This window comes from Dermacentor andersoni, chromosome 7 (genome assembly GCF_023375885.2).
Source record: "Dermacentor andersoni chromosome 7, qqDerAnde1_hic_scaffold, whole genome shotgun sequence".
In the NCBI taxonomy this organism is placed as follows: domain Eukaryota; kingdom Metazoa; phylum Arthropoda; class Arachnida; order Ixodida; family Ixodidae; genus Dermacentor; species Dermacentor andersoni.
Genome location: NC_092820.1, coordinates 173,541,762 through 173,566,963, shown reverse-complemented (window position 1 = coordinate 173,566,963; position 25,202 = coordinate 173,541,762). Strand labels below are relative to the sequence as shown.

At 49.2% G+C, this 25,202-nt stretch overlaps 1 protein-coding gene across 4 annotated transcripts in view; it reads right to left on the bottom strand.

Moving 5' to 3' along the window:
* Positions 1–25,202, bottom strand: part of trh (PAS domain-containing protein trachealess) — a 464,837-nt gene that overhangs the window by 31,173 nt on the left and 408,462 nt on the right. For all 4 annotated transcript variants that reach the window (XM_050180191.3, XM_050180192.2, XM_050180193.3 and 1 more), the window contains one exon: positions 1,795–1,874. In XM_050180191.3, the coding sequence (XP_050036148.1) occupies positions 1,795–1,874 (80 nt within the window). The remainder of the gene's footprint in view (positions 1–1,794; positions 1,875–25,202) is intronic.

The following is a 25,202-nucleotide window of genomic DNA, read 5'->3' as shown; positions in this document are numbered from 1 at the left end:
CGCCAAGGTTTCTCGACGTGCCCGCTTACCCTCGAGATGTTCATTTCATAACTCGAAGGACCGCGCAGCGTCTTGCAGATGGACGTTAATGATTTCGCATTCATAATTCATAAGAAATGCCTAGATGTCCTCGGATTTTTTCTTTTGGTAGTAATAAACTATTAATATCATATTTTTTTACCCCAAATAACATTTTATGTTTTGTTCAATTCATAAGAAATGCCTAGATGTCCTCGGATTTTTTCTTTTGGTAGTAATGAACTATTACTATAACATTTCTTACCCCAAATAACATTTTATGTTTTGTTGCACGAATGTACTGCTGACAGCCAGACATAGATGTCAACAAGTTGTTCTAACTTCCGCTGGCGTAGAATGGTGTTTAATTTTGGGGGGTCATTCGCCTGTCGAGCTAACAGAACACACGCACACGCACAGTCGACGTTTCTGACACGCGCGTAGGAAAAAGTGGCACCGCAGTGCTAACCTGACAGGTACAATCGGCGTCAATAGCTTATGGACCGGTCTCTGACAAAATGTTGAATTTCTTAACAGTGCTCCCGACCGTAGCTAGTAACGCCGTACTGCACTACGTTGTTCGTACGTAGGAAAATACAAGCTGAAAATTCGCGCACGAGGCTACATAGCCAGGCTACCGAAATACCGAGCTTTTACTCAGATAACGCATTCCGTAAACTTTTGACGCCGACTGTACATTTAGATAGAGTAAGCAACTCGTTATGGAACTAAACTGCTTTTATTTGTTAAGATTATTCAAGCTTTGCAAATAGGTCCGTTTTCTGTCGGTCGCGTCTATGCTATCTGAATGCCAACCAAAAGGGCATATATAAGGCGTCTTAAAAAAATTCGCGATTTATTTATTTATTTATTTATTTATTTATTTATTTATTTATTTAGTCCGTTCAGATGCTTAGTGGCTCCTCAGACACTATCGGCAATCGCTGAATCTTCGCAACATAATTGCTCAATTACCATTCTGAATGTAACTCTACCCTGTCGTATTTAATTTAATACTATTCAAAATGAACCATAGCCCAAAGCCAACGTTCCGAAAAATCTCTATTTCGTAATAGGTTAATAATGGGCACGGAGATTGAAGGGAAAAGTTGTATTTATTGAATTTCGCGCCGATAACTACAGCGCTGGCACGACAGCGTGGCGACACAGATCTCAAACAACATCTTGGTATTTGAGTAGCTGTGGCTCAGTGAAAGTTCTTGAAACGTGCTAAGTTCACTTGTTGGCTTTTGTAGCATACAATGTAGTTCATCTTTAGTGATTAAAAGAAATTAACCAGGCCGGAGCTGACGTCGCGAAAGTCCCCGACGCCACGCATCCTTTGTTTTTCTGTCCTTTCTGGCTTACCAAGCCACACCTGTCGGCAAGCGTTGCTTTTTTTAGCATCGTACAAAGGTAATTTATTAATAGGAATCATATTGTTTTTACCGTGTAGATCTTATTCTTCTTTTATTTTTATTTATAGAATACTTCAGAGCAGCACTAGTTCAATGAGGAGAGGGAAACATGATACGAGATGGAAATAGATGCAATGTAAATACAACACCCTAATGTACAACACATGTCTAACAGTACAGGAAAAAAAAAGTTTTTTTTTTTTACTGTCTTATTTTACATTACTGCCACAGAAGTACTCTTAATTAGGCCTAGAAAAGTAAAAGAGAGCTTGCGCTGAAGAAAGCGACTGCGTTTCAGTCAGCCTGCTGCTTCGGACTCGCGGGAGTCGTGCATGCATCGTTTGCGACAGGCGCTCACCTGTAGAATGTGTGTGCCTTGGTGCTGCTCGAAAATGTCCACTGCGAAGTTGTTTATGGATCGTCCCCGTAGTGAAGCTCCTGAAAGACAGTTTGTAAAGCAGCGAGTTTAGCCAGAAGAAGGTGTGAAAGCATCGTTGTGAAGGCACAAGGAACTCCGCTTGGCCACCGGCGTTCCGAAATCCTCGCAATATATTTATTAGCTAGTTTCTGCCAGTAATACATTTTCTTGTGGAGCCTAATCTCACAGATCTACTGATATCTACTGTTTTTTAGCACACTTGCGCTGTGGAGCATTCCTTAAACTGCGCAGACAATTTCGCGTTTAATTACCACGTTTACTGGCCGATAGCAAGCATGTTTGACTTCCCTATAATTATTTTGTTCGGGGTTCCAACTCTTCACCTAATGGACGTATGACATTGCGGATGACGGTAATTTATTTTCTTGGATACCGAGACTTGACTACTGATCGCTGTGAACTGTAAATCTCGCGCAACAGTCTGCATTGTTAAGTACGTCGCAATCTCAATTAAGGCCTCCTGCATAGAACATTCTGCGTAACCTCCTTCCCATTGTGAACAACATATCCAAACCGATCTCGAAATATTATTTTTCTTGGGCGCGGGGACGATCGCCTAACCACGTTCAGAGACCTCACCCAACACTACAGACTCGAAAGACGCACATTCCCGCCACCGCACGATAAATTGAACAGGAACGAGGCCGTAACTTTACGCTTGCTCCAGACACACACCTACCCTAGCCCCGCTGTCTTACACCACTGCTATCGGCGTTTATATCCAACAGACGCGTGTAAAACATGCGGACAGAGAGCAACGCTGCGACACATGCTTTGGGAATGTACCGGCAACAACGGTAATCAAACTAGCTCCGTTCGCGACGCGTCCATAATCGCGGCCGTTGCCAGAGTATGGGAAGGCTCGAACTCGCTTCTTCCCGACGCCGCCCCGGATGCGGGAGCCGCCGGAGACCTTCTCCGTAGGCGTCGCCGCCGCTGGGAGGCGGCTATCAAAAGTTCAGAGCTGGCAGACCAGCTCTGGGCCGTCCGGCAAGCCGAAGATGCCGCTCGAGTCCAAGGACTTCAAGCCGTCACCTGAGGCCACCACAGCAAGAACTGCCGGACTATTCTTTAATAAAGTTTCTTCTTTTTCTTCTTCTTCTTCTTTGTTTATGGTCAGTGACATGCTTCTTCTTTAACAGCGATTCTGCCTGACCAGACAGCATCCCGTGTAACTCTGGACTACATCTACACCATCTGAAGCTAAACATTTTACGAGGTCAAAATTTTTTATTGTAGTTGGCCTTTAAAGCCTGTTTTTCCCTTATAACGCATGTAGTTGGGCCTCCACACAATTGCATGCGCGCACGCACGAACACAACCCACTCACTCACCACTCGCTCACTAACTCTCACTCATGTGTTATTATTGAAGGACCCAGAAATTTGTAGCGCTTTGCATCGCATTAAGTGTGTGTTTTTCTCTCTATTTCTCAACCGTTTTCTCCTTCTATCACCTTATATTGCCCCTTTACACTGCACAGGATAGCCAAGCCGGTGCTTACACTTGCTAACCTCCCTGTATTTCCCTCTCTTTTACCGCCTCATCCCACTCACTCCCCCACTTACTTGCGCACTCGCTCCCTCGCAGTTTATACGTTCAGTTACTCCCTCTCATTCGTTTACCACCTCCCAACTCATGCATTCACTCACTGCGTCCTTTCCCCACTTTCGTATTCAGTGGATTACTCACAGGCTAACACTAGGCCAGTGATCTCCCTTTCCCCCATCAAGACCAGCGAAGGCAGCGAAGGCAGCACACCTACGACAAAGGTACACGCTAGTCGTAAGGCGCCACAGTCGTGCGCTATACGGGCAGAATCGCGAAAAGGCCCTGCAGGCCCACGTCGAGCTGCAAGTTCTTAACTGCATGGAACGGCCGAGGGAAAGCATATCTCCTGATTACGGGGCGTCGGAGACGGGGGAAAGGTGGGGAAGTGACTCGAATTAAGCGTTACACAGATGGCCACTTCGCGCGACGCCACTCTCTTTAGACCCCGCTTTCTCTCCGGCCACACAGACGCGCAAGCACGATCTCAGAGGCTGCTTTTATTTATTCAGTAGGGCTCGCTCCTCCAGGGGGCGCTTCCCTCCCGTCTTTGGGCTTCGAGTTTGGTGACCCGACGAGGAGGTGACCAGGGAACGCTTCGTCGGCAGCCAAGGCGACGGTACTACACACTTCTGTGCGCGCACACGTCGAAGTTGCGAGCTAATTGCGCACACGTGACTAGCAGCGGAAGGGATTTATAAATAATTGGGCGGGTTCATTAACGCAGCGGCTCTAATTGCTCGAAGGACGATCGCGAGCGGCGCCACTGGGACGAATCTCTGCTCGGCTCAGAAGGTCGACACCGCCTCTGCCCGAGGCTTTAAAACGGAGCTTTGCTTCTCGCTACAATAAATGCGAACACACGTAAAAGTCAGAAATTATTTCATTGGAAAACCGCCGTGCCATCCTGAATGAAGTTATTCGTTTTGAAACAGGAATTCAAATTGTAGATACTGTAAGCAGTGCTAATTCCATTCGCTTTTCTCTCTCTCTCTCTCTCTTTCTCTCTCTTTTCTTTAGAGAAACTGTCCCAAACAAAGACAATCAAGAAAGATTCAAACGCAGATATTACCAACAGATTTAAATGATAAATGAGGACCTGTATCACAATCCTGTAAATAGTTAGGACCATGTAAAGCAAAGAGGCAATAAGACAATAGAAAGGATAGCGCAATCAAACTGTCACTTTCTTTTGACTGGAATGTAGAAGTAATAGGCAGCAGGCTAAATAAAAACTGATAAAAAAAATGATCGCAGGCGGGAGTACATGTTCCGCATGAGGCGCGCGATGCCTTACCGTTAAGCTATGGGCCGGCGGCCGTCGTCCCTTCAACTCTATAGGGTATTTATGCAGTGCAAAATATGGGGGTACTGGGACTGTCGGCCAGCACCACTAACGCCACGGTAGCGGATGCAGAACATGTCTTTATAGGCACGCGTCACGACGAAGTGTGGGAGCTTAGGAGCCGTCAAGGGTGGCCAACATGCATCCGCTTACCCCTTTTTTGCATTACGAATACTTACCAACTAAGCTTTCTGTCGTTCTATGTGCATCCGCTGCCATGGCCTAAGTAACGCCAGCGAGCACTCCCAGGGCTAATCTTGTTCAGATACACAAATGCACGCGTATGTTAACGGGAGCGCGCAGCCGCCATGGTAGAATAACTGGCAAAGCACTGTATACGTGTAACGCGGGAGACGTGAGCACGGTTTCCACCTGAGGCAAGTTGTGTTTTCGTCTAATGCCATCTCCCTTTTCCTTGTTACTCCTACCTTTTAGTTAAAATAAGATAACGGTTCATTCTTCCTATGCTTTTCCTGCAATCATTGTCGGTTTGCTTCACACGGTTGTAATTAACTAAAAATCGTGCCCTTCGGTCCTGCTCCTCTCATTCAATTAAGAGATATTAGGATGTCTAAAGCGGAGAGCATTATGTGCTGCTCTGAAATGAACAATTAAGTTGTGAACTGAAGTTTTGGAAAGCTCGTAAACTGTAGAATTATATATTAGATGCGTTCGTTCTAGACACGCGAATAGATTCAGGTTCCGCAACTCTACTATCTGCTTGTGGTACGGTGTTACGGATTTGAAAAATCAATTCGCTGCTTTAATTCTATCGCACTTCTGCAATTCATGTTAAGAATGTGGAGGTTCTAACTAAACAACTGCACACAGTAGTGACTAGAATTAGTACGTAAATAAGAAAAGACGAGTGCGAGTCATGACGAAAACGAGCAAGTCGACAGTACGAGTGCCTACTAAGAACATGTTTTGATTCTCGAAGACACGCAAATACATACAGCATTACCGCTCTGACATACGCAGAAGCAATGGTGGATCGCCACTAAAACTTTCTAATGAAATCATATTCACTTTTTCATAGACTAGTATTCACTTTTTCTTAGATTACTCCGAATGCGCATTAGTGGCAAATCTGTTAATCTAAGAAAAAGTCAATATGATTACATTAGAACACACGTTGAATAATGAGATAGAAGTCTACTGTGGACCGTGAAGCCCGTATTACATAAATCTCCCAGATTCGTGTAAATAAACCGTAGCGCCCCACGACATCTGTTTTGCATATTTCTTTTATGTAAGTGTAGCCGCAGTAGCAGCAATCCAGCGAAATAAATTATGATCTTGAATTTTTGCGCTAAGCAAACGGGGACAAAAAAGAGATACCCTAGGACGAGCGCTTTCCAGAACTGTGATTACAGTGAAGCCTAGGTTAGGACACGAGGACAGAAGGCCTACAGTTCTGGAAAGCGTTCGTCCTTGTGAATCTTTCTTTGTCCCCGTTTGTTCAGCGAAAAAAATCACGATGAATAAAGTCAACTAAGCCGGCACGCAGTGATGCTTCGAAATGACATCTTATGGGCGTGAGTATAATGAGCATATTTCAATTACCTCTGAGCTATCAATTTCAGCCCACAGAAGTGAGCGAAAATTGAGGGCTCGCAAAAGCGTCAAAGCAGCGCCACGAAAAAAACAAGCTACTCAAATACAGAGCAGCGTCGCGCTCACAGTCTCTACTGAACTGCTATGTCAAAGCATAGTTTCATATAGGGCCTGGTGACGTTCGGGGAAACACTTTAGGGGCGTCTCCACCACTGGGAATGTCACTGCTCCAGCACAGAGACGCCGGCGGCTTTCAAGGCCTGAACAATATTTCTCATAGGTGCAAGAATATTTCTGTTGGCTTGGATACACAAAGCAAAACACGTGCCGTTGCTGTTGCTCCAAACGAGAGCGCGCCCGCAGTTTTGATGCTACCACAACGCGGTATTAGATTCGTCGGACGATCTCGCCGCTGCCACCATTTGAAGGAGTTGAAGGTCGTAGAGAGGAACTCGGTGAACAGGATTTATTTGCAGGATTTACATTTAAAACAAGACATACATGGACAGTCTAGCGTGACTCCCAAATGGAGCCCGCAAGACGAGCATACAGCAAACAGCTTACGAGCACACAGCTCACGAGTACATTCCGAGCATGACAACGAGCACGCAGCTGACTACGACGAGCACACGACGAGCACCCTCTAGCAGCCGACAATCGCTGCTTATAAGCTCTCGCCACCACCCCCCTTGATTCCAAGCGAACGGAAACGTTCGTCCAGTCATCGTTCGACGTCACCGTTCGACGTCACCGAAAATGACCCGCCCTTTTGGAGGAGGCGGGCTCACATACTCGTGTTGCACACACACACAGGTGTAAAGGTCCGGAGCCGACGTCAGAGGGGCTTCGTAGAACTCTGCTCCGTCAAGGGTGGCGCTGCCGAGTACCACATTCCTGTGCTGACCCCGCGCCACGTGGCTGCCGGGTATCCGCAGTTCTCTGAAGTGCGCCCCGTCTGGTTGGATTGGAACACGTGCAGCGGGCTGAAATAGCTGGCACGTTGCCACCCCGTATACGGCCATTCTTAACAGCGGGCAGACAGGTCCGTCCGTGTCAGTGTTGACTCAAACCAGCCGCGAGAGGCGTTGATTGTTCCTGCTCCGACACGCCGCCCGGGCAGTCTCAGGAGCCTATACCTCGACTTCGGCACCGTGATCTTAGTGACAGCTTTTAGTAATAAAGGTATCGGAAAGAAGCCAAGCACGAAGGAAAGAAAATTAGAGATGAAGATGCCATTTGGTTGTCTAAGATGTGCAATATTCTAAGACACCTTATTCTTGGGCTAGTTGGTTGACACTTAGCTGATACCACGACGTTGATACGTAGCGCTCGTGTGTCGGGCCTTGGGTTCTTCGCGATCGTTTTATTGGCCCTATAATGGCTACACCAAGATGTGCAGTGTGCAGTATGCTATATTGTCACGTGGTAGTGACGGTGAAGAAAGAAGCAGTACGGTGGAATACAAAACTAGCTTTTATTGGGCGAACCTGTGCCCACAAAACAGGCTACACTTATAGCACAACGAAAGCGGCGAACACAGTCGGCGATCGTCGAAAATCTGATCAGTGAGTCAAGCGCGTCGGCTTTTATAGAGCAGTCGTCGAATGTTCCAGACTAATCGTTCGGACCCGCGTACCTTCCACAAAGTTCTACAGCATTCGCGTTACACGATGAAATCAGATAACACAACGTTCGGCGACAACAGATAGCCGGGTAGAAGTATCGATAACTTTCCAGAAACTTCGGATACATGCAGGCGCGTCCCGCGCTGTGCGATTACATTTGTTAGGTGGCGAAACGTGGTCGCCCGATGAAGATAAGTACACGTGTCAATACCCCCCTCTTAAAAAAAGCATCGACCCGATGCTGCATACAGACGAAATAAGGAAAAACACCCGTAGCAAAGAAAACAACAAAATAAAGAAGTTCGTCAGCGTCCGTAAAAGGGTTTCAGACGCACCACGTGGACCACTTCAGATCGTGCGCGGCGCCGCTGTGAATGCGAAATTCCGTCTGGCACGACCTCATAGTCCAGTGCGCCAATACGTCGAATGACCTTGTAGGGTCCGAAATAGCGGCGCAATAGTTTCTCACTCAGTCCTCGTCGGCGTATCGGTGTCCAAACCCAAACACGGTCGCCGGGCTGGTACTCGACGAAGCGTCGTCGGAGGTTGTAGTGTCGGCTGTCGGTCCTCTGTTGGTTCTTGATCCGCAGGCGGGCGAGCTGTCGGGCTTCTTCGGCGCGCTGGAGATAGCTAGCGACGTCAACATTCTCTTCGTCAGTGACGTGGGGCAGCATGGCGTCGAGCGTCGTTGTCGGGTTCCTGCCGTAAACCAGCTTAAACGGCGTGATCTGTGTTGTTTCTTGCACCGCCGTGTTGTAAGCGAAGGTTACATACGGCAGGACCGCGTCCCACGTCTTGTGCTCGACGTCGACGTACATTGCTAGCATGTCGGCGAGGGTCTTGTTGAGGCGCTCCGTGAGACCATTCGTCTGCGGATGGTAGGCAGTTGTCCTCCTGTGGCTTGTCTGGCTGTACTGCAGAATGGCCTGGGTGAGCTCTGCTGTAAAAGCCGTTCCCCTGTCGGTGATGAGGACTTCTGGAGCACCATGTCGCAGCAGGATGTTCTCGACGAAAAATTTCGCCACTTCGGCTGCGCTGCCTTTTGGTAGAGCTTTAGTTTCAGCAAAGCGGGTGAGATAGTCCGTCGCCACGACGATCCACTTATTCCCGGATGTTGACATCGGAAACGGCCCCAACAAATCCATCCCAATCTGCTGGAATGGTCGGCGAGGAGGTTCGATCGGCTGTAGTAATCCTGCTGGCCTTGTCGGTGGTGTCTTGCGTCGTTGACAGTCTCGGCATGTCTTGACGTAACGGGCGACGTCGGCGGTCAGACGCGGCCAGTAATACCTTTCCTGTATTCTCGACAGCGTCCGGGAGAATCCGAGGTGCCCAGCGGTTGGATCGTCGTGTAGGGCGTGCAGTATTTCTGGACGCAGCGCTGACGGTACAACAAGAAGGTAGCTGGCGCGGACTGGTGAGAAGTTCTTCTTCACGAGCAGGTTGTTCTGTAGCGTGAACGACGGCAACCCGCGCTTAAATGCCCTAGGGACAACGTCGGTGTTCCCTTCCAAATACTCGACGAGGCCTTTTAGCTCCGGGTCGGCTCGTTGCTGTTTAGTGAAGTCTTCCGCGCTTATTATCCCAAGGAAGGCGTCGTCGTCCTCGTCGTCTTGCGGCGGGGGATCGATGGGGGCGCGCGATAAGCAGTCGGCGTCGGAGTGTTTTCTTCCGGACTTGTATATTACCGTGACGTCATATTCTTGTAGTCTGAGGCTCCACCGCGCCAGCCGTCCTGAAGGGTCCTTTACGTTAGCTAGCCAACACAATGCATGATGGTCACTGACGACTTTGAATGGCCTGCCATAGAGGTAAGGGCGGAATTTAGCTATAGCCCAAATGATGGCGAGGCATTCCTTTTCAGTCGTAGAATAGTTGCTTTCCGCTTTTGACAGCGACCGGCTAGCATACGATATCACCCTTTCAAGTCCTTCTTTCCTCTGGACTAGGACGGCACCGAGGCCTAGGCTACTGGCGTCAGTGTGGATTTCGGTATCGGCGTCCTCGTCGAAGTGTGCAAGTACCGGCGGCGACTGCATGCGTCGTTTGAGTTCTTGAAATGCCTTGGCCTGAGGCGTTTCCCACTTGAACGCGACATCACATTTGGTTAGATGTGTTAGCGGCTCCGCTATGCGTGAGAAGTCCTTGACAAAGCGCCGGTAGTAGGCACACATGCCAAGGAATCTGCGCACTGCCTTCTTGTCGGTTGGCTGCGGGAATTTTGCGATCGCAGCTGTCTTCTGTGGGTCGGGGCGTACTCCTGATTTGCTGATGACGTGGCCTAGGAACAAAAGCTCATCGTAAGCGAATCGACACTTTTCCGGCTTCAGAGTGAGCCCTGATGACTTGATGGCTTCTAACACTGTCGCAAGCCGCCTAGGTGATCGTCGAAATTTCCGGCGAAGATGACGACGTCATCCAAGTAAACGAGACAGGTCTGCCACTTCAATCCTGCTAAAACTGTGTCCATCACGCGCTGGAACGTTGCAGGAGCCGAGCACAGTCCGAATGGCATAACCTTGAACTCGTAGAGGCCGTCTGGGGTGACGAAGGCCGTCTTTTCGCGATCTCTTTCGTCGACTTCTATTTGCCAATAGCCAGACTTGAGGTCCATTGACGAGAAGTATTTAGCGTTGCAGAGCCGATCCAGTGCGTCGTCTATCCGTGGGAGGGGATATACGTCCTTCTTCGTGATCTTGTTCAGACGACGATAATCGACGCAGAAACGCAGGGTTCCGTCCTTTTTTTTCACCAAGACTACAGGAGATGCCCACGGGCTTTTGGACGGCTGGATGATGTCGTCGCGCAGCATTTCGTCGACTTGGTGCCTTATAGCTTCACGTTCTCGCGTCGAAACTCGGTATGGGCTCTGGCGGAGAGGTCGAGCGCCCTCTTCGGTTATTATGCGATGCTTTGCGACTGGGGTTTGTCGAATCCTTGATGACGTCGAAAAGCACTCTTTGTATCGTCGAAGTAGACTTCTGAGCTCATGTTGCTTAATCGTGGGGAGACTTGGATTTATGTCGAAGTCTGGCTCGGGAACTACGGTCGTCGGGGTAGATGCGGCAGAATCCGAGAGGACAAACGCATTGCTGTTTTCCAGAATTTCCTCGATGTATGCGATCGTCGTGCCCTTGTTGATGTGCTTGAACTCCTGGCTGAAGTTTGTCAGCAACACTTTCGTGTGTCCTCCGTGCAGTCGAGCGATCCCTCTTGCGACGCAAATTTCACGGTCTAGCAGTAGACGTTGGTCGCCTTCGATGACGCCTTCTACGTCAGCGGGTGTTTCGGTGCCGACCGAAATAAAAATGCTGGAGCGAGGCGGGATGCTCACTTGATGTTCGAGCACACTCAAGGCGTGGTGACTACGAGGGCTCTCCGGCGGTATCGCATTATCTTCCGACAGCGTTATTGACTTCCACTTCAGGTCGATGACTGCGCCGTGTTGGTTGAGGAAGTCCATGCCGAGAATGACGTCTCGTGAACACTGTTGGAGGATAACGAAGGTGACAGGGTAAGTCCGGTCGTGGATGGTAATTCTTGCCGTGCACATTCCTGTCGGCGTGATGAGGTGTCCTCCAGCGGTGCGAATCTGAGGGCCTTCCCATGCGGTCTTAACTTTCTTCAACTGGGCGGCGATGGGTCCACTCATGACGGAGTAATCAGCGCCTGTGTCCACTAAGGCGGTAACTGCGTGGCCGTCGAGAAGCACGTCGAGGTCGGTGGTTCTTTGTCTGGCGTTGCAGTTAGGTCTTGGCGTCGGATCGCGGCTGCGTCGTGTTGAACTGAAGCTGGAACGTCGCGTCGTCAAGTCGTCTTTCGTCGGTGTAGTCTTGGCTTCCTGACTGCGTCGGGACGGCGGCGGGTCGTTATTATGTCGTCGAGGTGGTCTCTTCGTCGTCTTCGTCGGCGGCGGAGGATCTTCGTCAGTTCGACGAACAGCAACCGCACCTCCATCGGTTGCTGCTTTTAGTTTTCCGGGTATGGGCTCGCAGAGCGGCCCCGGGCTGGGCCAGTGTATGGACGGCGCTGCGGCGACAGGTAGCGGCCTGGTGACGGCGAACGGGACGGTCGTCGAGAGTTCCACTGAGTGCCGGCTAGGTAATCGGCAATGTCACGTGGGCGCTCCCCAAGCTGTGGACGCGGCGCGTTGACGGCGAACCCTCTCAGTCCCATGTCGCGGTATGGGCATCGGCGGTACACATGGCCGGCTTCTCCGCAGTGATAGCAGAGCGGGCGGTGGTCGGGGGCTCGCCAAATGTCCGTCTTCCTCGCGTAGGTGCGCTGGGCGACGGGTGGGCGTGCTGGCGGCGGCGGCGGCGGACGACGGAATTGCGGTGTTGCAGGACCTTGGCGCTGTCGCGCAGGGGGGCCTTGACGGCGGGCGACGACGGCGGCGTAGGTCATTGCTTCCGGCTGCGGTGGTTCTGGTTGCACCTCAGGAACTCCAAGGGATCGGTGCACCTCTTCTTTCACGATGTCGGCGATAGAGGCCACTTGAGGCTGCGACGAAGGCAAGACCTTGCGCAGTTCTTCGCGCACAATGGCCCTGATGGTCTCGCGCAGATCGTCCGTGGCCAGTGATTGAATTCCTGCGTAGTGGGTAGAGCTTGTGCGGCGGTTGAATTGCCGGTTCCGCATTTCGAGTGTCTTCTCAATGCCGGTGGCCTCGCGAAGGAACTCTGCTACGGTCGTCGGTGGGCTTCGTACCATTGCGCCGAAAAGTTCTTCCTTCACACCACGCATGAGTAGGCGTACTTTCTTTTCCTCGGCCATATCCGGGTCGGCGTGGCGGAACAGACGGCTCATTTCTTCCGTAAAGATGGCAACGTTCTCATTTGGTAGCTGCACTCGGGCGTCCAGCATAGCTTCGGCCCTTTCCTTGCGCACGACGCTTGTAAAGGTGCGCAGGAAGCCGGTACGGAACAGGTCCCATGTTGTCAATGTCGACTCCCTGTTCTCGAACCACGTTCTCGCGGCGTCTTCTAGGGCGAAGTATACATGCCGCAACTTGTCGTCGGAGTCCCAGTTGTTGAAAGTCGCGATTCGCTCGTACGTCTCCAGCCAGGATTCCGGGTCTTCAGTTGCTGCTCCATGGAAGGTCGGTGGGTCCCGAGGTTGTTGCAGGACAACGGGGGTCGCTGGGGCAGCCATTGGGGTTGTCTTGGCCACGATCTTCTTGGTCTTCTCAGGTAGAAGTCCGTGTTCCGGGGGCAGCTGTTGTAGACGACGGCTTACTCGATGGTCCGTGACTACGTTGGTGCTCTCTTTACGGTCCGGGCTTGGATCACGGCTTGTCGGGGGCGTCCGGTACATGGACCAAAAGCACCTCCACCAGATGTCACGTGGTAGTGACGGTGAAGAAAGAAGCAGTACGGTGGAATACAAAACTAGCTTTTATTGGGCGAACCTGTGCCCACAAAACAGGCTACACTTATAGCACAACGAAAGCGGCGAACACAGTCGGCGATCGTCGAAAATCTGATCAGTGAGTCAAGCGCGTCGGCTTTTATAGAGCAGTCGTCGAATGTTCCAGACTAATCGTTCGGACCCGCGTACCTTCCACAAAGTTCTACAGCATTCGCGTTACACGATGAAATCAGATAACACAACGTTCGGCGACAACAGATAGCCGGGTAGAAGTATCGATAACTTTCCAGAAACTTCGGATACATGCAGGCGCGTCCCGCGCTGTGCGATTACATTTGTTAGGTGGCGAAACGTGGTCGCCCGATGAAGATAAGTACACGTGTCAATATCTTTGCACATATATGTGGGGATTCCTCTTTCGTTCCTCCTTTAAACCAGTGTCGGCTGTGTAGTACGGTGGAGGGCAGCTCAAGCCACTCATCAAGCTTTCACATTACAATTATCAAATAAGCGTTAACAGTGGACACATTTTATTTCATAACTTTGAATTCCGCAGCGAGATTCGTCCTCTATATTCGCTTCACAAATCTTTTCTTAACATTCCCATTAGGAGCTCTCAAAAATGTCGACCAGCACCGCGAATACTACGAGTAACCATATCAGCATACGTGCTATGTTGGTGTGGCTACCCTTGGTTAACACACGGTTACTGCGTTATGGTACAAGTAATCAAATAGTATGTGACTTCTTGACATGTCATGAATCTGAACGGTGGTCACTTATATACGAGCCAAGTGTCACTCGGCGCCCAATTGCCGGTTGCCACCATGACTACCTTCCCTGCAGCACAAAAGCTCTAGACACGTAATCCCGGCCGCAGTAGCCACATTTCAATGGCGGCCAAATGCAAAAGCGCTCGAGTACTTGATTTAGGTGCATGTTAAAGACTGCAACGTAGTAAAAGGTAATCCGGACTACCCCCTACCGCGCGCCTCATAATCATATTGTTATGTTATACTCCCAACATCCCCGTAACAATATCATGGTTTTAGTGCGTAAAACCCCGAAATGTACGCGCGCACACACACACACACACACACACACACACACACACATATATATATATATATATATATATATATATCATTAAGTTATGGGGCTTTACGTGCCAAAACCACTTTACCACTTTCTGATAATGAGGCTCGTCGTAGTGGGGACTCCGGAAATTTAGACCACCTGGAGTTCTTTAACGTGCACCTAAATCTAAGTACACGAGTATATATATATATATATATATATATATATATATATATATATATATATATATATATATATATATATACGTGCTTGGCCTCTACAAGGCCGTGAATCTGCTTCCCAAACACAGCGGCGGTAGCAGCTACTAGACAGTCCCATAGGCTGCATGTTGTGCACTGTCTTATCAGAGATCACTTAGCGCGATCAAAACACAGCAATCATCAGGGCCCAGCACGAACGCTCTCGGCGCGTCTCCGCGCAGAAACGGAGGACAACAAACACAGCGCTTTGATGCTCTTCCTGCGCGCGGTCACGGCTTGGAACATGTTAGAAAGCGGCCACCCGCAGAGTCTCCGAACATGGGGAACAAAACAAAGAGACAAGATGTCAACGAAACAACAAAACAATACGATGATAGCAACAAACAGAGGGGTGTGGCTGTACGGCTGTTATCCTCCAGGCACGTCCAGTAGCGGTCGCACTTCGCTCAAGCGCTGCCGCCCACACTCGACGTCGCAACAACGACGCACGATCGCCGACCAGACGGCGGCGACTGAATCGAATGAACGACGGGGGAATGAAAAAAAGGAATGAAAGAGCGGTAGAAAATGAATCTGAGATAAACGAGTGCGGCGATAAAGGGAAACAAAGGAAGAAAACTATTAAGCAGACCACCCGTACAGGGGGACGGTCCAACGAAATGGCCAGACACCAGTGAAGATCAAAGAGCTCGGGCAGGCCGGCAGCAGAGTGCTATACGTTTACTGCCACTGGTTCCAGGATGCGTCGCTGCGACCGCATTATGGGCGTTGCGGTCATCGCGCCGCGCCTACGGACAGTTCACGCCAGCTTCGCTACTACGCTTCGACGCCCATGTGCTCTTCAGTCTTTTGTAACTTTATTCCTTTTCCTTTTTGTCTTCTTTTTACTAAGCTGACCGTGCATTTCGTTCTCAGCTTGTAACCTCTCAAACAACTTCATTTTATTGTCGCTTTTTCTTCTCATCTCGTCTGTTTTCCTCGGCGACACGTCTAATACACCAAGGGACATTGTGGTCATTTTTTCTTTCTTTTTCTTTTTTTTGAAGGCGTGATTCTCTCTTCATCTCTAGCCTGTTTCGATCAGCAGCATGTGCTAGCCACGCAACCTTGCAGTCATTTCTTTTTCCTTCTTTTTGCCACGTGTGTCCGGCACGGCGCACAACTCGCGGGACGCGTTGCACTCTGCTGCAGTGCCCGAGCGCAAAGCGGGAAAGCCGACCCGCTAGCCGGCAGCCGCCAGCCCTGACATCTCGGGGGAATCGGTTCCCAATTAAAGCGAGTCGGCGGCGGCGGTGGCACAAGAAGCTCGATGGCCGGTCAAGTGCCTCTCCCTCGCTTTCTTTCTTTCTTTCTTTCTTTCTTTCTTTCTTTCTTTCTTTCTTTCTTCGTTGACTTTCACTACCGGTCGTCCCTCCAGCCCCGTTCTCGTTTCTCGCAGATCACGCGTCCCCCTGGCGAACAACATCGTGGCGACGAAAAATCCTCCCGCACTTGACGGCAATATTTGGACAGCGCCTATACCTAACGCTCGGCATGGGCTTCTTTTTATCGTCGCAGGGGATTACGTCTACAACGCCAGAGTGCAACCGTGTCACTTGGCTTGTCACGCTACGCAGCCAGGAGGGAGAAAAAATAAGGAGTGATTCGTTTCATCCTGCGGTCAAGACTATTTCGCGTCTGTCCGAGCCGAGCCTCTGATCTCCCGTGGTAAAGAGATAGCGACGCGACAGAGCGCTTAGTTCCCATCACCGTAATAGGATGAGAACACACGCAGGTGAAAGTGTACTCAACTACGGATACTTGTCTAGAATGTCCACTGTGAAATGGTACACACAAGATGAATCTAGGAAGGGTTGTTAACTGCTGCTGAGGTCTCGTAGCAGCGACTTTCGAAGCATTATTATACCTGTCTTCTGTATCTTCTCGTTGACTCGACGGAACATTGGAAGGTGGTCAATTCCTGTCTTTTTAAAAAACCTGCTACTCGTTGGCAAGCACGTACTCTACATTAAAGTGAGCAATATATTAGTCTACAGAGTTGTCGAAACACTAACGGTCGCACCGATCTCGTGGTGGATCTACCCGTCTTGCTTTCTAACTTCACGCAACACTGCTTAACCGCATGAGATTTGAAGAAGTCTGCAGGATGGAACAAGTTTCAAGAACTTTAGACTTGCCATTCTGGTTGAACATAGCGCGTAGCCAAAAGAGAAATCCATACTGCTTCCTCACAAAGAAGGCCTCGCCGGTTCTTCAAGTGTGAAACTTGATTTCCTAGGAATAGTCGGATGCTCGTAACATTTCTACACCGAATGAAAGAAAGACGCGACGAACACAGTGCTATCACAAACAGATCTAATAAGGATGCAGGATAAGGCGCAAAAAAGCTGAGACACTTAAAGAACCGAGATAACTAATAATCCGTTTCAAAAGCGTGTTTTCTCGTGTGTTTCTTTTTTCTTTTTTGCTTTTACGTGGCCTGGAACGCCAATTCGTCATATACCATATTGTTCTTTTACTGAATCCTTACAGGCTTCCTTACGATGAAAAGAGTCGGTCTTTATTTCAGGTGCATTTAATATTTAGCTCTATAATGTTGCTCTCGAGGTGCTTCTCCATCCATCCTCTCAGCTACCACTGCAAGTATATTAAGTAAAAGGAGCAAGCGGAGGTTCACCTTCATCAGATCTGTTCTTTTATTGTCACGCATGATCACAAGTGACATACTTCTCGCATACCTGACCTTATAGTGAGGTAACCAATGCATAATACAAGACAGTCACGAATACAATACAAATGCATCTGCATCTTTACTTAGCCACTTTCGTTCAGGTTTTCTATCACTAAGTGAGCAGCTTTTGTTTACTTTGACGTCAAAAAAGTAACAGAAACAAAGACTAAGTAAAGATCTCGACGTCAATGCTCGTCATCGTCTTAACTGCAAGTAGCTAACCTGCTCAAAGCAGTTTCCAACTATATGAGCTGCGTGTATTTTTGTGGCAAACATTTCCGGGAGAAAAGAAATATAATACAAAACAGCAGCACGAAACCAGAGAACACTTCAGTTCAAAGGCATTTTCTGGGGTGTCAGTAAAAATAGGCGCATAGCGGACTAATAATTTCATGATATAAAAGAAAAAAGAAAGAAGGGCCGAATAAGGACTAGCGCAGTTCTTCAGTGAATAAACGAACGAGAAAGACGCCGGTGTCTATAACGACATCAAGGCCTCCCACGCAGCCTGAAGATGTGGGGGGCGGGCGAACGCCGAAGGCACAATGCGATTCTTCCACAAGCCATGAGCATGGACAACGTACCCAAAGAAGAGAGGTGATGCGACCGAAGAAGAGAGGGCGATAGTAAAATAGAAGAGTGGGACGGTAATCAGAGCGAAAGCAAATACGCGCGATGGGAGGAAATAAAGAAATAAGGGTCGCCCATGAAAGCGGGCAGGAGGACTTGGCGTCCCCTGGAGCTAAAACCAAACCGCCTGCCTGTCGCCTTGATCAACATAGGCGTGCTGGAATGCCGCGACGCAGCGCGCTGCCACAAACAACGTCACGTCACCGAAACGCAACGTCAGCAGAGTGTAGAGAAGGAAGGAAAATAGAACAGGGTGGTAGAAAAAAGGAAATGAAGCAATAACACAGCAAAAGACTGAAAGAGCGAAGCAGGGCAGCGTAGATTCGAGTGGGCCCAAATTCAATTTCTCCCGAAAAATAGGAGCGACCGCGCCGGCAAGTCGAGTGTTGATGTGAACCTGACACGCCAAGGCAAACCTTTGTACTTATTCTGTCCCTGAAGTACAAGAGGCGAGGGGCATGGAAAATAAAAAAAAGGGCAGAGAAGTTGAAGGGGCGGGGGGGGGGGAGAGGGGGTATAACGGGCCGTTCTGCGTTACTGCTCAAAACGGATGCCATATGGCATGTGCCGCAGAAAGATTCTTCGGGAACGGTGTGGTTCTTCCAGTCAGCGGCACCGCGCCACTGCGCAGCCTATTCGATTCATCGTCAGAAGCATCATAAGTTGCGTTCAAAGTAATTCGGCCCAACGTTTCGAGGCTCATCAGAAGTACCCATGCCTCCATACTTCGCATATGCCAGTTCCTTCGTCTTCTTGTATAAAGCTGTCATAAGCAAGAATTCTCACTAAGAGGGAGCTTTGGCTCTATGGCTCCTATCTAAATACATGGGAATGGAGAATCGTTTCTCTCGGCAACCATTATTCCAATTTTGATTATATGTGTTGCATTTAAAACCAAAATTTTAAATCTAGAGATTGTTCGAAACGAATTTTTGCTTGAGTTCGTCATTTTTTCAAACAAGAATTCTTAGAAATCGCAACTTTTCAGAAAACAAATCTATCTAGTCTGCAACTCTATAGCTCAGTAAGCAAAAATGATAGCACAGTTCTGTAACGTGCATCTAATAGTAAACCTAAAGAGCGCAACATTGGTACATTATACATGGCTCTTAAGTATAGCACTGATATGTGAGTAAGACTTTTGCAAAACTCTTTTAAACATTGTCAAATATTCACGTAAGATATAAGTTAATACACTAAATTTGTCCGCTTTGCATGTTCTATCAAATGTAGTTTACAGAATTCGATATCTAGTTTAGGTGTACAGTTACGTTTTTGTAAACTCCGTACTTCTATTGCTTTCAATCTTATCAATTTCCGGCAATTCTCGCAAAAAAATCAGGCTTTAAACCAATATCACACTTCCAATAGTCACTAGAATTTGACTTTCTTAAATGCAATATGTTTTATTAAATCGGCCCAGGCGTTATTTCAAGAAGCTTTTTTTTTTTCGTTCTACATGTATTTGAATAGGTGGCATCGCAGTTGGGCCGGAGATAAAGATTCCTCTTAAGGCTTGTTGCTGGGTTATTTGGTTCAAGCAACGCATCACAGACGAGGGTAAAAGAAAAAACAGACACTGGTTTGCGCAAACTTTCAACTGCAACTGCCGCTGTCACTTGAAGGCTTGTGCTTGCTCATCTGTTCATCGTACTCGTTCATCCTTGTCAACTTTATTTGAGCCGCGTCTTTCCGTCTTGCAAAACTTCCGTCGCTTTTCTCTTGTAAAGCGTGCACCACCACAAGCGGAGTCTTATGCAGGCGAAGCAAACTTCACCGACTCATCGTTAACTTCGCGAGCAAATGCGGGGGGCCTGTAGAATAACCTCGCATGGCTCCGGCCGCTTTGGAAAGGACGACGTGATCAACGAAAGACGGAGACAAATGGCAAAAAATACACCGGCGTGGGTAAGACACGAGGAAAGGAAGAGACCGGCGAGACCACGGAGGAGACAGGAACGGAACAAGAGGGCGAGTTCGGGGGAGAGAGGGACGGGCAGTGTCGCGAGCCTTGTTCTAAGTCACGTTCCGCCCATTCGGCTCTTTTTACGGGCTCCCGCACTCGCTGTCTTAACAAATAGCCACCCGGTGCTCGCGTCGTCGGCTCGCTTTTGTTTTGCCACGCGCTGGGAGAGAGGCGGCGAGATGAGAGAGAAGCTTTCACCACTGCCTGCCTCCTAGGCGCCGGCCATAATTCTCTAACGGTCGCCGCGTCCTCCTCATACGGCAAAGGCCGAAGTAGAGAGGGCAACGGCGAGCGATAAATAACGCTCCGGACAGCGCTCACCGAGTCTAAAAGAGAAGGTGCGCTGTCGAGTCCGCTAGCGGCAACAACGTCACATTCTTTTGATTCCTGGAGGTTTCCTAACGTTGACTCCCAGCGTAAGAACGAAGCGAGGCCCGCAAGTGAGTGCGTGTGTAGGCTAGCCGCGCGCAGCACCGTCCGGTTCGGTGTAATGGACTTGGCTCGTCGAGAATCAAGCACGTGTCCTTCGCGAAGTGCGCGCGCGCTGGTCACGCGGAAAAGCCGACGTTGCAAGGCTCGGGAACAAACTCGGTGTCAGGTGCTTTCTCTTACGTGGCTCACTGTGAAAATTCAGTGCAACCTGCTTTCCGATTATACGTTGCGAAAATGGCACTTACAGCTTATGACGCACACGTCGCAGCCGTTATTTTTAGCCATGTCGCAAGGACCAAAGCGATGCTTGCCGATCGCAAAAACTGCGATGACAGGGATATCGACCGAGCTAATGTAGCTACGTGCGTAGCTACATTAAAGATGCTGCACCTCTTTGGCACAGCGAAACACACCTGCTCCAGAATATTGACTGAATAGGCACACGCACTGTGTCACACAGCGAATGGCTAAATCAAATTTTTTAATTACGCAGAAGAGAGGCGCGCTTATTGGCACTACTTCGTCAGTCGCTACAAACGGGTTACTTAAGGCCCTCTACTGGTGCTTTCATTCGCCGAACACATAACCATACTTAGCATTAACAAAGACAAGGACTAAGAAATTAAGGTTGGTTCACACTCGACTGCTTTGGTTTTGTTAAGCACGAACGTAAACCAACTTGCCACAGTTTTCCTGCTACCAGCTATATAACCTTCATATATATATATATATATATATATATATATATATATATATATATATATATATATGAAAATTCCAATCACCATCACACGAGGCCATTAGACAATGACACAAAAGAAAGCAGAGTGCAAATTAGTTGTTTTAATTAATTCAACCGTAGAATTGATAAATAAGAGAAATGAAAGTGGACGAAAAAACAACAGGCCGAAGGCGGGATACGAACCCTCATCTTCGAATTACGCTTGCGATGCTTTTACCAACTGAGCTTCCGCGCCGCCGTTCTCTTGAGTACTATGTGTGTACCACACCAAGGCCTGGGAGCGTAAGCCAGTGTCGCAACTCACAGGTTAACAATGCCAGGCAAATGTCCGGTGGGTTCATATCCCACCAGATATTGCTGGTGGGCGAAGGCGTGGGTTCGTATCCCACTTTCAGCCAGCTGTTTTTTCAGCTACTTTCATTTCCCTTTATTTATTATTTCTATACTTCAATTGCAACAAGAAATTCACCCTATGCATTCCTTGGTGTCAGTGTCTGTTGGCTTTTTGTGATCGTAACTTATAAAGTGGTGCTCCACTCTTCGCCTTCCCATTTAGACCAAACCAGCAGCAGACAGCAACAGCCACGCCAAACCGGGAGGGTAGGCAAGCAATGATTCGATTACAAAGAGAGGTTGGGTAAGTGTTCGAGTAAACTTAAGCAAATGCGCAAAGATATGCCAAGTGCGCGTATTTATTTCACAATTATTTTACTCCCATAACACTGAGATAAAAATGTGGACTGTTACCACATATACTAAATCTCGATTTAAAAGAAAGCTAAAAAAAAACAATTTTGGTGTTCTCGCCAGAAAGACCAAGGAATCTTAATGGTTTGTACTATGCAGAAATTGATCGCACCTTCAAAAACTGACAGTGGCGAGAAAAGAAAAACACAACACAAATTATGGGGTTTTACGTGCCAAAACCACGATCTGATTATGAAGCACGCCGCAGTGGGGAACTCCGGACCACCTACAGTTCCTTACGTGCGCCTAAATTTAAGTACACGGGCGTTTTCGCATTTCGCCCCCATCGAAATGCGGTCGCCGTGGCCGGGATTCAATCCCGCGACCTCATGCTTAGCAGCCTAACACCATATCCGCTAAGCAGCCACGGCGGGTTTACAACCTTAACTACGAGCACATAACCCTCTCTAACTCTCCCCGTCAGAAATGTTGCTAACCGAACTAACTACTAACCAACGGTTTCCGACTTTTATTTCTACAGCAAACGTGTTTGTCCCGACTCTCTGAGATGGACCAAAAACGAAATCCTTCTCGTAAAACCTCGAGGAAACGCAACCAAAGCGCGGTAAGCGAAGACATAATGGAGGTAGAAAGGACAGACACCGACGAGCTCGTCTTTATTTACGTCGCTGTTGGGCCATAGCGAAGATGCGCGAAGGGAAAGCCCCCCCCCCCTCCCCGCCCCACACACACACACTCACGCGCGCGCACACACACACACACACACACACACACACACACACACACACACACACACACACACACACACACACACACACACACACACACACACACACACACACACACACACACACACACACACACACACACACACACACGCGGAGAGAGAGAGAGACGGGAGGAGCACTCCCTCAGTGTTGCGGCCTGCTTGCCATAATCCAGTGGTCGTGGCGGCGATTGGGACGTGACGGCGCTGAGCGCTCGGTACGTGTATGCGCCTAACGCAGACGCGACGGGAAGACGACTGCGCTACTGCTGCTGCTGCTATCACTACCACGAGATGCCCAAGGCTTTCACGCACGCGTCCTTCCTGCAGTGAGACGACGGCGGCGCGACGACTTTCCTCGTCGCGAGATCCCACGGGAGCGACTCCGGGACGCGCCACCCGGGCCTGTGCTCCCATTCCGGCCTCGTGGCTAACTTGATTAGGGCCGGCACCGGGATCCCAGTCAGCCACCGCGCACCGCACCACAGTCGAACGGCCCGCTCTCTTCTTTTATTTTATTTTTTCTTGGCCCGACTCGCACACGGGAACACGCGAAAAATAAGATAGGAGAGGGGGGGAGAGGGGGTGGCACCCCGGTTTTTTTATTGGCCGCCCGACCATAAGCGCAGCGACGTGGCCCAAGGAAAAATAATAATGATGGAATGTATACGGGGGAGAGCTCGGCTATGTCTCCTCCTGTGAGTCTCAGGGTCCGCGAGACCCGCGGGAAAAGCAAATAAAAGCGGATCCCCCTCCACCGACGGTGCTCGTAGATTTTTCCGCGGCGAGCCGCGGGTGTCGAGCATGAACCCGCGTTAAGGTTCTTTTGTTTCGTCGTATTGCTTTGACGCACCTAAAAGCATCACACAGTTATACGGAAAGACGGTGATGTGGGTTGAGGAGGCGGGAGGGGTGTGTGTAGTGTTGTCTACAGCACACTGGACGGCGGGTGGCGCCTGAAGTCTCGGGGAGACGTGATGCAACGCAGTCGAAATTTAACAATGTAAAGGTAAATGACAGATATTAGCAAATTTGTGTGTGTCATACAGTGACAACTACTTGACTGCGTGACTCGGACTCAAAATAACTTGTTCTTGGGCAAGTTAGTTAAAACTTAGAAAAGCCATTGTAGTGCAAATAAAACAAACCCAAAGAACAGAAGCCTCGTCACCACGGTGAGTGTAACACCCGTGATGTCTAGTCTTATGTTCAGTGTGTTTGTTTTAATTGTGGTGCAATGTATTCACCAAGTGACTTCGACTGAACAGTCAAAGCCAAGTGGTGAAGTTCCGACACGTCCTTACGTCGGAGCACTAAGCGCGGCAGTCGATGCTTGAGGAGTTAGCGCGCGGGCAATGTTATACGAACAGGCAAAACATTGAGTGAAGTCGACGTTGACGTTGGACATCGCAGCTGCGGCTTAAGACAAACTGAACGACGGCACGTTTCAACTTATGAAAGCTGCCGCTGCACCACGGGTTGTCTCTATGGGGAGAGGCGATCGTTACCCGAAAACCGAACAATCGTGTTCCTAAAAATTCCTGATTTTAGCGCTACCTTGAATGTTGAATCTCTCAAAAGTTCGTCTTTAATTTCCTTTCTTACCAGACAGTATACTTTGAGACGTTAACCATCGCGCAAATGTTAACCAGAAAAGCGTGCTTTTATATTCTCCATTACGCTTGTTCGCAGAGTGGGTCATAGCAACTCTACGACAAAAAATGGGGGTGGGTGGGGGTGAAAACGTGGTAAGAAAAACTTTACGAATCGGATAATAAACCCAGTGGGACGACAGCGTGTAATAACGCGAATCGAGCACTAAAGTTGTCTACGCGGCAGATGCCCACATTGCGAGAGCTAAGCCCCCACACCACCAAATGGCGCTGCGTATGGTGGAGGTAAGTAGTTATTGCCGTTCAATGAAACCGTTCCCAAAAATTATGCCTCGTACAAAAGAACTCTTTATTGCAAGGCAAAGTAAACAAGCAAGCAAGAAAGCAAACAAAAAGAAAGAGAGAGAGAGAACAGGAAACAAGACGAAGTAAAAAAAAAAGCGAGAGAGCCACGTGGCAATCGCTTTAGCTGCGGTGAATCGTGAAAGCTCGAGGCGATCACGGCTAGAGCGGCACCTCACCGGCCAGGGAAGCGTCTGTTTTTGCACAGAGGGAACACGCGAGAAGGTCCGGGTCTGCGGTGATGAGGAGGCGGCCGCCGCAGCGACGACGGCGGCCGTTTTCGGCACCGTGGATGATGAGAAGAGAGGTCGGCGCACACTTCATTCTCACATCGCGTGGGCGGTGGGGGCAGCCGTAGCGTGGAGAGATGTGAAAGAACGGAAGGCAGGGGAGGGCTGTAAGTAGCCAGCTCGGAAATCTGACGTTGACCGATGGAAGCAACCAAGTGACGCGCACCGCACGAGCGCGCAGCATGCCGGGGCCGATGACCAATGGGGCTGGTCAATGAAAAGGACCGGAGTCCACGGCTCCGTTCTGCTTTCCCGGGCTTTTACGCTCGCACGCGCACGGTTTGCGCGACGCCGAGACAACGGTGAAAGAAAGGCAAGCGGGTCTGACGCACCGGTGACCAGGAATTCATTCCGTTTTGTTTTG